This window comes from Equus caballus, chromosome 1, assembly GCF_041296265.1.
Source record: "Equus caballus isolate H_3958 breed thoroughbred chromosome 1, TB-T2T, whole genome shotgun sequence".
Taxonomy (NCBI): domain Eukaryota; kingdom Metazoa; phylum Chordata; class Mammalia; order Perissodactyla; family Equidae; genus Equus; species Equus caballus.
The window spans coordinates 57,276,954-57,291,224 of NC_091684.1; the positions used below are offsets into that span (position 1 = coordinate 57,276,954).

Here is a 14,271-nt window from a genome sequence, read left to right on the forward strand (position 1 = left end):
CCTTACCTTTTCTAGGGCAACACTGCCCTAGGCATATGGCACTTTGATTTAGGATTTTTTTGTTGAACTAAATGCAGTAAAACTCATCTGTAAGAAACACCAAAAATCTATTAGTAGAAATTAGCTCTAATGAATGGTCTTTATGAGTGGACTCTATGAGAAGACAGGGACTCTTAATTTAGGTGTGTTTTACAAATCATTCTGGTTTTATTTCATGCCAACTTAAAGGCGTATCTTGGTTCTGCTTTCTCAATCAGTCTGAACAACAGCCGTTGGTTAAAATCACTACTGAATTAAGACAGGTGAGCTGCAAACACGATTGCGCTTACAAATAGATCTGTGTGGAGTGGAAGCCCAATATTTTCAAGTTTAGCCAACTCAACAATCAAGGTCCTTATGATTTACTCAACTCAGTATTTTGCCTACTTTTCTACTCTACAAAGCTCAAGATATTTTTCAAAAAGGCACAGGGCAATTTGAAAAATCTTCAGTGGTATTTTAACTTTCTACTATGAATCTCCTTGCTGTTAATGCTACTGTATGTCAGAGAGAAGAAAAGAGTATCAGACTTACCCAAATTAAGCATTGTACTGTTGTGCTCCCAGATAAGATGCCAGGTCCTTGTTAAAATATTTGTTCAACTCACTTCCATCTGTATTAATCCAAAGTGGCTGCTATTTCACAGATCAGCTTCATAGCATACAGAGGTTACTGAAGAAAAGAAAGCATCTGACACATCTACATGTTTTCGATGTGAACAATCACTACCCCCAAGGAATGGATATACAGGGAAGCAGTCTGATATCAAGTATATGCAAGAATTTTTGTAGGGAAGAATGCTACTTTGAAGAAAATTACCTTAGGTGAGAATACTATTTTAGAGCTTCTATCTATAGAAAGTCACCTATAGCCCAATAGAAGTTTTTAAGTTAAAACTACTGAAAAGTACAGGTCTACAATATCTTCTCCAAAACCTTGGGCTTATTTGCATTTTGGAATTAGGAACGTTAAAGAATTTTTAAAGCACATCTATTATGTATATGCCACAGGGGTCTGAGGCAGCACCTAGATCAAACACAGTATGTAATCAAGCACATTAACACTGCCACAGTAAAATGTACAGACAGTCGAATTTAGTCCTATTTAATACCATACATACATGTAACCTCAACAATTCAGATCAGGTTTTGCTGCAAAATGAGATACGTAAGTTTTTTTAATAGTTATCTTGGATTTTGGAATTACAGATAGACTTGAGGACCTCTATTAAATAGACAAATTTGTATGGGAATGGGAACAACAATCCAAAATTTAAGAGACCTTCCTGACACATTATTCTCTGAAGAACTCTGAATCTTATATGAGAATGACTAAAAGTTTAAATATTAAACCAATAAATCTTTATTATTTAAACAGTTTTCACGGCATTTTTTTATAAATTTAAAAAATAAATATTTGCATTATAGCAGAAAGTCACGTGTGTTGCATGAACTTACTGTTACAATTTAATGACAGGAGATAACTAAGCATCAGCACCATAAAACTGTTAAGATTTGTTTCTTAAAATTCAAGGAAATAGTTCTAAAGCACTGAAAATTCTCACTAAATACCAATCTGCAGCATTAATAGTTTTGAAAGCTAGAACCCAGTAATAGCTTCTCATAGTAGCCAATGTTTCTATTCCTGGCAACTGCAGAACAAAGTTATTCCATTACTAAATATTATGCTTTATGATAACCTCCCATTTATCAGTAGCATCTCAAGATTCACAAAACAAAAGAACTACAAGTTATTTAGATAACTCCTATCAGTAATTGAGATTTGCACAAGGACATTTATTCTAGCAAAAAAGCAAAGATTGTGTTTTCACCATGCTAATTTTTTACTTTTATAGATTTTCAAAATAAGATTTAAATCATAATTTTTAATCCTTAAAAGTCAGTTCAATTACAACCATAGAAACTGTACTGGTATCAGAACATAACTATTTTATTACAAAACTTAACATTATTTTCAAAATGAAAAAATAATCAAATGACTACTGCAGGCCAAAGTTAAAGGTTTTTCACCCAGTGATTGAAGAAAAATTAAGCAACACTTCCATGCACTCACACACCAGATCATTTATGAAATATGCAAACTCTTAAAATTCATGTTAGTAAAACTTCAATGTATTCACAATACTTGTATGTTTATTGGAAGAAGGCAAAAAAAAAATCCATGGTCTGTACAATAATTTTAACATTAACACAGTTTGTTCATTTTCCTTTAATATTTTTTGGCTTTCATCAATACTCATAGCATTGAACATTTTGCAAGTAAGAATTATAATAGTACCTCTGTCACCTTGCTGAATTCATCACCACAAGAAAAACACAAATAATTAGTTTAATGCTTTTGCAGTAAACTGAATAGTTACAACTCCAAAGTTATATTAAACTGAAGCCTTCATTGTGATCAATAGCTTGGATCAGTTTAGAGCGTAGAGTTTCTTTTTCTGTATATTTTGGAAGATCCAGAAGATTAAAACAGGTATGGGAAACTGGGAGATATTCCTCACCACCTCCTGTGGACTGGATGGCTAGTTTTAGACTCTTCATACCAAGAATAGGAATGCGATCACTACCTGTCAAAAATACTGCCAAGAAAAAATCATTCAGCCAACCACTTTTATCAAAACAACAATATAGAGTATCAAGTTATTTAGCACAGTCACTATAGCAAAGCTTTACATTAACATTTGCTCTAATATGGAAGGCTATCTCTAGAATTTGTGGAAGCACAATTTTTGAGACACACTATACATCCACAAAATATTTTTTCTTTAAAGGCGTAATCTTAATATTAGCACACAGGAGATACTTAATTTTTGATGAATGACTCACTATTGTCCCTGACAAAAACATTCTGGGAGTCCTTCTTTTGGGAAAAGCCATTTAGAACTAGTTCATGAATCAAATACAAAATGAAGTTTTGCTGTGATTCTTTTTTCTATTTGTTTTGTTTCTGTCATTCTTAAACAAAAATTTATAATGGGAAGCCAAAACAAGTCACTTAAGAATGACTTGTCATATTTATGATATTTAACCAAGATTCTCATTTCAATTATTAAAAAGAGACTGACAAAAATATTGTTAGCAGGGGGCTGGCCCCATGACCAACTGGTTAAGTTCACATGCTCTGCTTCGGCGGCCCAGCAGTCTTGGGCACGGACCTACACACTGCTTGTCAAGCCATGCTTTGGCAGAATCCCACATAGAAGAAGCAGAATGACTTACGACTAGCATATATAACTATGTGCTGCAGCTTTGGGGAGAAAAAAAAAATTCTTGGCAAACAGCAGGAATATCAAGGAGAATGTCACTGATTTAGATACATAAATTCTGACTTTATTTAAAAAATCAATAAAATTTCAATTAGAATACAGATTTTAACAGATGAAAGACAGAGATTAGGTCAAAAAAAGAAAACTAAGTCTTGGAAAAGAAAAATTCTATTTTCTACAGAAATTCTCAAAGTTTTGGTGCAGAGCCAAAGAGAAAAAAAAATGAAGACAACACAGAAAAGAGCTATACTCCAGAGATCTTAGAAATTCTAAAAGGAATTACAATCCTAGTTTATTGTAATCAGTGTTATAGTTTGTTTTCATTTGAAAGAATCAATTCTGTCTTGGAGGCAAATGGTATTTAGCTTTCAAAAAAAACACTGGTCAGCTCTGGTGGCCTACTGGTTAAGTTCAGCCCGCTCCATTTCAGCAGCCCAGGTTCGGTTCCCAGGCACGGACCTACACTGCTCTGTTAGTGGCCATGCTGTGCTGGTGGCCCACATACTAAAAAATAGAAAATTACTGGCATGGATGTTAGCTCAGGGTGAATCTTCCTCAGAAAAAAAAAAATAAGAAAACATCTAATAAAGAATGCACATTTTAAAAATTATTCCAATTGAAAATTAAAAACAAGACCATAGAATACTATAAGAAAAAAACCTTATCCACCAAAGTGAACCAATCTCCCTTGAGAATAAGTTTAATAATTAGATTCTGTTGTCATAAAAGATAGAACCAGTTAGGAATACTTACACAGAAATTGTTTTTTCTTTTCCAATGGTAATTCATGAAATACTTCCCAAAAAATTTTTATTGTAGGATGTTCTGCCCAGTACTCCCCTTTGTATTCTGTATTCTAAAAACAACATAACCTTTTATTAATATTAAGGGTTATTAGTTTTGCCTTGAATCTGACAAACTGGCTTCCTTATTAGAATGCAAAACTAACACTGTCCAGGAGTTTGAAACTCATGTGATTCAGCTGATTACCTATGTCCTGGGCATACAATTTGAAACTATTAGATCCAGGGGAAAGGAAAGAAAATAAGTATGAATCAACAGAAATGTGTCCTCACTACTCCAAAGAAATGACAAGATTGTAATATCATCTTCAAAAGTAAATGTCTAAAGGATAAACTAGCATTACTAAAATGTTAATGGATTATTAAAGTTCAAAATGGAATTAATCTATGATAATTACAAAATTTTCTTTTCCTATATTCATGAACAGAAGTCAAATTATTTTACATTCTATATTCTCCTAAAAAAAATGGTACAAATGCAATACCACTCATTTTCTATGGTTGTGAGTTTCTAAGATGGCCCCCAAGGACCTATGCTTCCTGTTATTCACGCCCTTGTGCACTCCCCTCCCACAATGAAGAGGCTTCACCTCTGTAATCATTAGGATATTGTAGATATGAGAAATACATGACTTCCAAGTTTAGATCATAAAAAACTTTGTGGCTTTAGCCTTTTTTTGATCACTCACTCTGGGGGGAACCAGCTGCCATTTCATGAAGGCACTCACACAGCCCTTTAAAGAGGTCCTCCTGGTGAAATACTGAGGTCTTTGGCCAACAGCCATGTAGTGCGTCATCTCCATCCTTAAACAAGCCTTCAAATGACTAACGCACCAGTCAACATTTTGATGCAACCTCATGGAAGACCCCTGAGCTAAAACCACCCAGCTAAGCCACTCCTAAATTCCTGACCAACAGAAACTGTGTGAGATAATAAATGTTCACTGGTATTTTTAAGCCACTAAGTTTTGGGGTAATATACTTCCCCTTTAAAAAATATTAGCTCTGAGAGAAAAGGGGGGTAGAGAGGAGAGAGGGAATAAGTCTACACTATGAGGTGTTCCTTAAAATCCAGCCACACAGCTGGCCATAAATTTTAGTTAAGACAGCAAGAATCTTCCAACATCCTTTGGACACACTGTTCCTTCAGCCCAGAACCTTAGACACATCCTCCTTCCTTCTTTGTTCATCAGGCTAATCCCTATTTATCCTTTAGGGCTCAGACTAAATGTCACCTAATTTATTCAACAAATACATAATGAGTTCAGTCGAAGTTTGGGGTCCTGGGAAAACTGCAGTGAACAGAGTCCTTACCTACCTCATGGAGATTAGCTCCTAATGAGAGGCTCTCCCAGATTTGTGTCCTAGGTTAGGCTCCTCCTTACATACCTTTCATGAAATTCTCTTCCTTACTATTAATCACAGTCCAATTATTTAATGTCTAGCTTCCTTATTAGAAGGCAAAGACCATGTATCAATCTTATTTACTGCTGGCTCCCTAATCTCTTGCACGGTATTAGGCATCCGGTAGGGGCTCAAGAAATACTTGCTGGTGGGCTTCTTGAATTCTGGGCTCTATTTGCAGCCATGATTATCTCAATGACTGAACTCTGAAATCTACAAAATATTTGCTATCAATCTGCCAACCAAGTTTTGAGAAAATTGCTTGAATTCTAGTGATCAGTTAATGTATTAACTTGTTTGAATTAGTCTCTGAGCATGTTAGTGGGGAATCAAAGAAGGGTGGCTAAAATTTTTTCTTTTTGCCTTTTTTTTTAACCTCTAGATGGTTCTGGGGAAATGTGTACACAGTCCTGATGAAGAAAGAGCATTTAAAGTCACAAATCATAATCATTGAAAGTATAATGAATCAGATCTACAATGGAAGAAATCAAAGTACATTAAGTATAAATACACCAAAATACACTAAAAAATGTCCTGTCTTACAGAATGAATACTTCTATCAATTATATCTTCAGGCAAGGTTTTCAGTACTTACTGAGTGCTCTTCCAGGCTTTAGGAATACAGCAGTGAACAGAGACAAAAATTCTCCCTTCATGATGCTTACATTGTAGTGAAGGGAAAGGAGCAGCACAGTAAAGACAATAAAGTAAAATTTATCTTAAGTCAAAGTCAAAGAAGAAAAATAAAGCAGGGCAGGGAGACAGGGTATGTGTGTGTACGTGCACATACATTCAATTTTGGACAAGTTATCCAGTGACGGTCTCTGAGAGGGTATAAAGATGTGAAGCAAGAGCAAGAGCCATTTGGAATTAACAAGATGAAGAGAATTCCAGGTACAGGGGAACAGGAAATAGAAAGGCTTCAAGACTGGAGTGTTCCTGGAGGGTTTGAAGCTCAGCAAAGAGGCCAATAAGGCTGAAGCAGAGTAAGTGAAAGGAAGAATGAGAGGAGATCAGGCAAGAAGGATAAATTGTCTAGGATCTAAAGTGTGATGAGAGGTCATTATACTGTCTCTATTTTAGGGTGATTAGAGGTGGGGTCCATTTCCACTGGCGTCTCCTTAAAGTTAGTACAGCTTTCTTCTTTTCAGCAGATCAGCTTACCCAAAAGAAGAAATCTTCAGTCTCCTTCCTAGATTTAAGCCTCACTACCAGCTTTCTGAGTGCCATCCTCAGTTCCACCTGGTCTCTCAGATTCTAAAGCCTCTCTCCAGAGTTGCTGTTTGCTGGGTAGGAGAGGGGACATGAAGGGTCTAATAATTCATTAAATTAGCTTTAAAGTAATTCTACTGCTTTCAGCCACCCCCGCATCCCTGCCATTACAGTAACACAGTGTACCCATTCCTGAGCCTTTCAGAGCTTCCAGGGTGTGAAACAGGTTGCCTCTTGACAATCCTCTCTCTCTGGAGGCTCAGAATTCAATTTTCTTTGCTCTAAGACTCTCATCAACTCATCTACCTATTTTCTATCTTCCAAAACTATTTTTTTCTCTTGTTCACTGTATTTTTATATATTTTTTGTCTATGTAGTCCTATTTTTATTCCTTTATTGTTCTAGTGAGATCTGGGTAGGGAGCAGAGATAAATGTGTGCTTATTTCACTACACTTAACCAGAAGTACTAATTGTTTTTTTTTATTGAGGTCATAATAGTTTATAACATTGTGAATTTTTTTCCATTGTACATTCTTACTTGTCCATCACCATATAAATGTGTCCCTTCATCCCTTTTGCCCACCCCACAACCCTTTTCCGGTCTGGTAACCACTAAGCTGTTCTCTTTGTCCATGTGTTAGTTTATCGAGAAGTTCTAATTATTTTTTAATTTAATAATTTCCTAAATTATTACAGAGTAAAACTGGATTTCTCTCATGTGTGTATAGTTCTATGAGTTTTAAGCACACGTATGGATTCATGTAACCATCACCACGATCAGGATACTGAACAGTTCCATCACCCCAAAGAACTCTCTTGTGCTATCCCTCTGCAGTCATACTCCCTCCATGCCTAGCCCCTGTTCACCATAGTTCTGTCTTTTCGAGAGTGTCATATAAATGGAATCATATGGTGTGTAATCCTTTGAGACTGGCTTCTTTCACTCAGCATAAGGACTCTGAGAGTCATCCCAGTTGTTGCATGGATCAACAGTGCATTCCTTTTTATTGCTCAGTAGTATTTTACGGTATGGATGTACCATAGTTGGTTTATCCATTCACCCACTGAAGGAAATCTGGGTTGTTTCCAGTTTTTGACTTGTTTGCAGATTTTTAAAAAACATAATTAAAAAAAAACTGTGGTAAAATACACATAACAATGTTTACCATCTTAACCCTTTTTAACTGTACAGTTTGGGGGCATTAAGTACATTCACACTGTTATGCAACCATCACCAGAATCCACCTCTTTTCATCTTGCAAAACTGAAACTATATACCCATTAAACAGTAACTCCCTATTCCCTCCCTGTTTACAGATTTTTGTGTGAACATAACTTAATACCTAGGACTGGAACTGCTAGGTCATGTAGCAAGTGTGTCTTTATAAGAAAACGCCAAACTGTTTCTAAAGTGGCTATACCATTTGTATTCCCACCAGCAATGTATGAGAGTTCCCAATGCTTTGTATCCTTGTTAGACTTAGTATTGTATTTTTTTATGTTAGTTAACTTAATAGGTACATAGTATCAAACTATTAATACGAAAATTTTATCAAAGGTTGCTAGATTACAAAGATGGAAAAACTTACAGGTCAACCCTGCATATTATCTTTCTCAAAGCTGATCTAACCTAGTACTTTTTATTAAATGTTTATCTGAAGAAATGTCTGAGAATTGTCTGTGTAGAAAAGAAGGAAAAGAAAAAAGTTGTTTAAAAAATTTCCAGTCTTCTCCCTAAAGTTCCCTTTATTGGTTAAGGCACCAGTAACGAAGATCATGAGTATTATTTATTCTCTGCTAAAAAATTTAACATTGAGACTAACGTTAAATTGAGACTAATTGAGAAAAAGAAGAAACAAAGATCTTCAGCTTTGTCAGTGCTTTTCATAATGGTTTTCCTAGGATTAAGGCAGAATGAAAATCCATTCAGTTTTTTAGCTGGGGCTTCTATCCAGTCTGTCATAGAGGACATTTCTGTATGAAAACCACCAATACCACATATACAAAAATGCTAATTCATACACAATCAAAATTCATTCATTGTTGAGGAAGAAGGGTACAGTGTTTTCCTATTAAAATAACTGTAATAAATAGTGTAAAATGGAAAACAGTAACTTAGAGGGCAAGATTTTCATCAATAAGCCACGTTCTCCTTTTGCCTTTCCATTTAAACAATATCATAGAGTTGTCTTCCCCTACCTGTTCCAGTTCCTTCCAATCATAATTTGTATTTCCAATAACCATTGCTTGTAGTTCATTAGGCTGGAAGAGCTGAAGGACTTTTCCTCCACAGACCTTATGAAAGCCGGCATGAAAAGCATCAAACAAGGAAGCCACTGATTTATTGAATATGTAATCCACATAAGCATCAACAAACTCCTTTCTAGAAATGAAACAGCACACATGTACAGAATATAAGTCATTTTTCTGGAGAATATATATTGCAGTCTTACTAAAACTTTGAGTACTTCTGTACTTTTTGCTATTTATCTACAAAACTAAGAAAGTATGAGTAGGGTTCAAAGAGGACAAAGTCTTTATGGAGAGTTTATAGAGACTCTTTACGTACAGTTTATTTTTTCTATACAAAAATCGGGGATATCTATGAAGCACGTAGACTTAATCTATCATTCACAGTCATTCTTAGGCTATTCCTAAGCGAAATGTCATTTCCTAACGGGAAGAATGATGATGCAAATGGCTATCAAAAAATTATTGACAAATTATCGAGAATTTATATGCAGCACTCCATATGCATCCCTAAAAAGAGTGATCGGTTAAAAATATTAGGTGATGAAAAAATGAGAGCTTTGGGATTCAGACTATTTGACAGACTACAGTCTGCTTTTCCTTGGGTTTCTAGGAATTTTAAAACAAAATTTATTTTACAAACTAAATACCTAAGTGAGGTATTAACCATTCTTTTAGGATAATCATTGAAGAGTACAAGTGCAGTTTCTTTCCAAATGTATGTATGTGTATATATCTATGTACACACATACACACAAATACTTCTGATGCTTTTCTGTCTGTTATAATATAAAAGGAAACTGTAAAGAAAAAAAGGAAGCCCCTTTTACCCAGTAATTAGAACTACAATATTATTCAATTTGTTCTGTTAGCCACAAACACTTTATGCAGCTATCTGGTCAAACAAATAATGAGAATGGACACTAGAGGATTTCAGTATTTTATACTCTTGACTTCCAAATTAAAATGAATGATTCTACAAAGGGGAATATTGGTAAATTTAGTCATCTACAGACAGTCTTAGCAAATTGTAAAATAACTCCAAACTGAATTTACAGAGGAAAAAAAAAGATTAAAGGAGGCTACTGTAAAATATAAAATTGGGTAGGCCTTAAGGAAAAATCAATAGCATATGCTAATGAGAAAAATAATAATTTTCTCTGATGAGAAAAAATAAATAATTTTGTAATGCATAATTTTATAATTAATCTAATTAGAAAGTCAAATTTATCTATACTAGTTAAGTTCCTTAAGCATAAAAGGCTGAAATGTTTTATGTGCTAACATTTTTGTTTTCAACACTTTCATTATCTAACTAGGATTGGTAGTACAAAGATCAAAATTTTTAAAATAATTTCTAAACTAAATAATCTATGCAAAATAATATTTTTTAGAAACTTAAGGAATTAGTCCACAAATAGAAACTTTAAATGCAGGAAAAATATCTAAATCATAGTCAAAGGCTTTTAAAACCAACATTTTTTTTAAAAAAGGTTAGCTAGAAAGACCTAAAATTTTTTCACATTATTTGAAAAACAGCTTATTTTTTATCAAAGTAAGACATATGTACAGTGTAAAATGTCAAATAGTAATAATCCTGAAAGCCAACATTTACTGAGCACATTCACGTGCAAGGTACTATTCTAAGCATCTTAAAATTGCCTCATTTAATCCTCAAAATGACCCCATGAAGCAGGTACAATTTATCATCCCGTTTTACAGAAAAGGAGACTGAGGCATGGAGACATCAACTAATTTATCTAAAGTTACACAGCTTCTCAATAGCAGATCAGGATTATAATCATTTGGATCAAGTCCCTGGCAATAGCCATTAAGCTAGCTTTGTCTAAAGAATTATGTAACCCAATAGAAGAGAACAAAGAAGTTCTGCCCTGTACTTTTTCACCAGAAATTCCTGCTATTCGAAGGTAACTATTTGTTAACTTTTTTGCTATTCCTTCTGATATTTACCTTCATACTTCCACAACAGTTTTCTATTGTTATTCCCTGATTTTCAATTTTGAATATTATCTAATGAACTGAATAGCTACTCTGAAAGGCAAGGATGTACCTTTTACTTAATTGCCCCATGCTCACTTTGCCTCCCCTAATGCTCCCATTATAACAATTTTTGGCTTAATATTCATTAACATTTTTATGATTATAAATATTATTCACAATTAAGCTACAGAGTATTCTATGGTTACCTTTTTTTCCTTACAAAGAACTTCTGAAGAAAAAAGAAACGAACTTTTGTTTCCCTTAGTTTGCTACTTGATTCCTAACTTCAACAGAAATGTCGATCTCCACCAGATTCATTAAATATATTAGGTAGCATCAGTTGCATTTTTCTCCTGGAGAGAATCCTCCTGGAGCCCTCCATCCTCTTTATCTAAACCAGACTGGGTGCTCTTTCTATCTCTTCTACACACTGCTGTTCCTGTAGAAAGACTCTTCTTTGCCTCTCTCCTACATTGGTTCCTATTTTTTTCAATCCTGTGTCTTCCTCTTTTTTGGTTTAATTCTTTGTTTTGGTAGAACACATCCTCCAGTAACTTCCTGAGAAAAATGTATTGGAAGTAAATTCTCTGAGACTCTGCATACATGAAAATGTTCTTATACACCCAAATACTTCATAGTCTCGACATACAATTCAAAGTTAAAAACCATTTTCTCCCAGAATTTTGATCTAGCTTCGGTGTCATTCTTTAGAAGTCTGATGTTATTCTGATTCTTATTTCTTTGTATATGGTCAGCTTTTTTTTTTTTTTTTTCCTGGCAGGTTTTATAGTTCCTTTTTCTTTGGGATTTTGAAATTTCATGTATTTTGCCTTGGTATGTATCTTTTTCTCACTTCCCATGCTTTCAACCTTAAAATGCATGTCATTCAGTTCTGGGAAGTTTTTTGGTATCATTTCTTTGACAAATTTCATTCATTCCATTTCCTTCAATGAATTTTTTCAAGTTTTAATAGTATCCAGATGGATGCTACTCATCATTTTGAAGATAATGATTTCAGTTTCTTTTGAAGTTTTGTTCTTAATCCTGCATCATTTCTGTTTCCTTGGCATTCTTTTTGACTGTTTTTGTCTTTCCTTAAATGTCTATTGACCTTTGGCTATCCATTCACATTTAAAAGTTAGGCAGTTTCCCCAGAGAAGAATCCTCCAATATACAGCTTGGGAGGAGGGAGCTGTAGACTCTCATTTAATCTCCCTGTTTTCAGTTCAGTCCCTTGCCCTAGCTGTGCCTAACTGTCCTCAAATCCACAGTCCCTTTAGTTCCATCTCCCCAGAAGGTAAATTTCCAATCTTCTGCACAGGCTGGAAGTTGCCAGGCTACTGGTGTGCTAAGGGAGATGGGTTTCTAACTGCTTCCTACAACAGCCAATCTTTCTGTTTCTAGTATTTCCCTAAACCTCATATATTTTCTAACATATTTTTTTTTATTCTCAATGCCTGAGCCTTTGTTCTACAATAGGAACTGGCTGCCTTCTTGGCTCCTCCCAGTCAATCTTATGTTGCAGCTTTCTTTGGTTGGCACTGTTTTCTAGCTTTCAGAAACATCTGCTGTTGTCTTCTCTCCCTTCTCTTTGTTCTTGCTGTTTATGACCTTTTTATCCCTTTATTAATGTCAAAAGGATTTTAGAAGCAAAACGCAGATTATTTCCTCACTAACCAACCATTCAAAAAGTACATTTTATCTGAGTAAAAACTTACGGTTGTGATGTTTCTAAATACGGAAGAAAATGCCTACTGAATCTTATTACTGTCACTGATGCTGCTATAATTCACTTACCGATTTTGTTTGTTAACAGCTGTGTCTGCACCATTTACAATCAGCTCTTTCACTTCTGTTGCACCAAAGTTTTCAACTGTGATCTATTAATTTAAATTTTTAAAAAAAGTCAATGTCAGACTCAAAACTTATTAGATTATTTTAATAACCTATCATTATAGTCCACCTTTCTCTCATTAAATATAAGAACTAATAAATGTGAGGTAAAATTTTGCTAGCATAAACTTATTTATGAATTCTGCATAAAGCCACAACTAGAAATTTTTCATCCTCTCTAGTAGTTTGAAATCCTACCTTGACTAATTACAAATTAAGTGTTAGGTTACTTAAAAACAGGAAACTAAGTATTTATCACGTGTAAAACTTTAGAACAGTCACTACAGGAGTAAAACAGTAGAACGGATGTTTTCCTTGGACAAGTGACAGAATCCAAGTGTCAGAATGCATTCAGCTTGGATCAGCTATGCATTCTTCCCACGTGACAGCTGCTACTCCTGTATTCCTCATATCTGCCTTGTTGCATTCTTGATCACAGGTGGTTTTTCCAGTTATACCATTAATTTGGTTTATAAAGACAGTCAGTTATTTTGAAACTTTTTATTTCCTTTACTAGTCTGCTGATTTTCCTATAAGTATTACCACTCCCACCTTTGCATCTTTTCTCTTTTTGGAATATTATCCTCTTTTATTAAACTGCTTTTTTAATACCTGCTATCTATAAAACACTATAGTGGGAGTGGGATGGTAAAACAAGAAACTAATAAATCCCTGCTCTGGAATTTGCTATCTAGTAAAGGAGGAGAAACAACTCATTATAATAAAATGAACACTATAATAGAGACATGAACAAAATGCTACCAGATCACAGAGGAAAGGAAACTTACTTCTAACCAGAGGAAGTATAAAAGACTTTGAGGAAGAAATATCATTTGAAAAGCACCTAGAAGGATGAGTAAGTGCTCTAAAAGATTGAGAGGGGGTGGGATTTCCAATTGAGCACGTATAGACTGAAGAAAAGGATAGATTCGAGAGTAAATATCAAGTTATGAAAATGTATGACCCTAAAAAACAGGAAGTCACGTGAAAGAATACTGTGTGACATGACAGAACTTGGTATGAAGGGAGGGATACAATGAAATTTAGAAAGAAAGCCAGATTACAAATGTCTTTGAAGCCCATTCTAAAGCTATTAAAGAGCCACTAAAAATCTCTGGGAAAGAAATGGTAGTGGGAAGGAATGTCTGAATTACCATAGTTCTTAGAAACACTAAGCATTCGCAAACTTGGTGATTGATAAATTAGAAATTAAACTGCTTGGAACATAATGTTTCAGTTCAGTCAATAAAGATTCAAAGGTAACTGATATGGTTATAAGTGAATCAACTAAAAAGGGGAACCAAAATTTCATAGTAAATAGTAAAAGTCCACATCGATTTTTTTCTTGGAAAAAAATAAAAATAATTTATTACATCTTAAAT

The 14,271-nt window shown here is 34.5% G+C and overlaps 1 protein-coding gene across 17 annotated transcripts in view; it reads right to left on the reverse strand.

Annotated features, from left to right (window-relative positions):
* Nucleotides 1-1,377: 1,377 nt before the first annotated feature.
* The window catches only part of HERC4 (HECT and RLD domain containing E3 ubiquitin protein ligase 4), a 140,992-nt gene continuing 128,098 nt past the window's right edge, over nt 1,378-14,271 (reverse strand). For 11 of the 17 annotated variants that reach the window (XR_011422836.1, XR_011422837.1, XR_011422831.1 and 8 more), the window contains 4 exons: nt 12,794-12,876; nt 8,945-9,128; nt 4,079-4,181; nt 1,378-2,638 (listed from right to left, as the gene is read on the reverse strand). Coding sequence is in view for 8 of the 17 variants with exons in the window: in XM_001503581.5 (XP_001503631.1) it covers nt 2,430-2,638; nt 4,079-4,181; nt 8,945-9,128; nt 12,794-12,876 (579 nt within the window). In the remaining 9 variants the exon portion in view is untranslated. The remainder of the gene's footprint in view (nt 2,639-4,078; nt 4,182-8,944; nt 9,129-12,793; nt 12,877-14,271) is intronic. The other 6 variants (XR_011422830.1, XR_011422828.1, XR_011422827.1 and 3 more) reach the window with 3 other exon arrangements.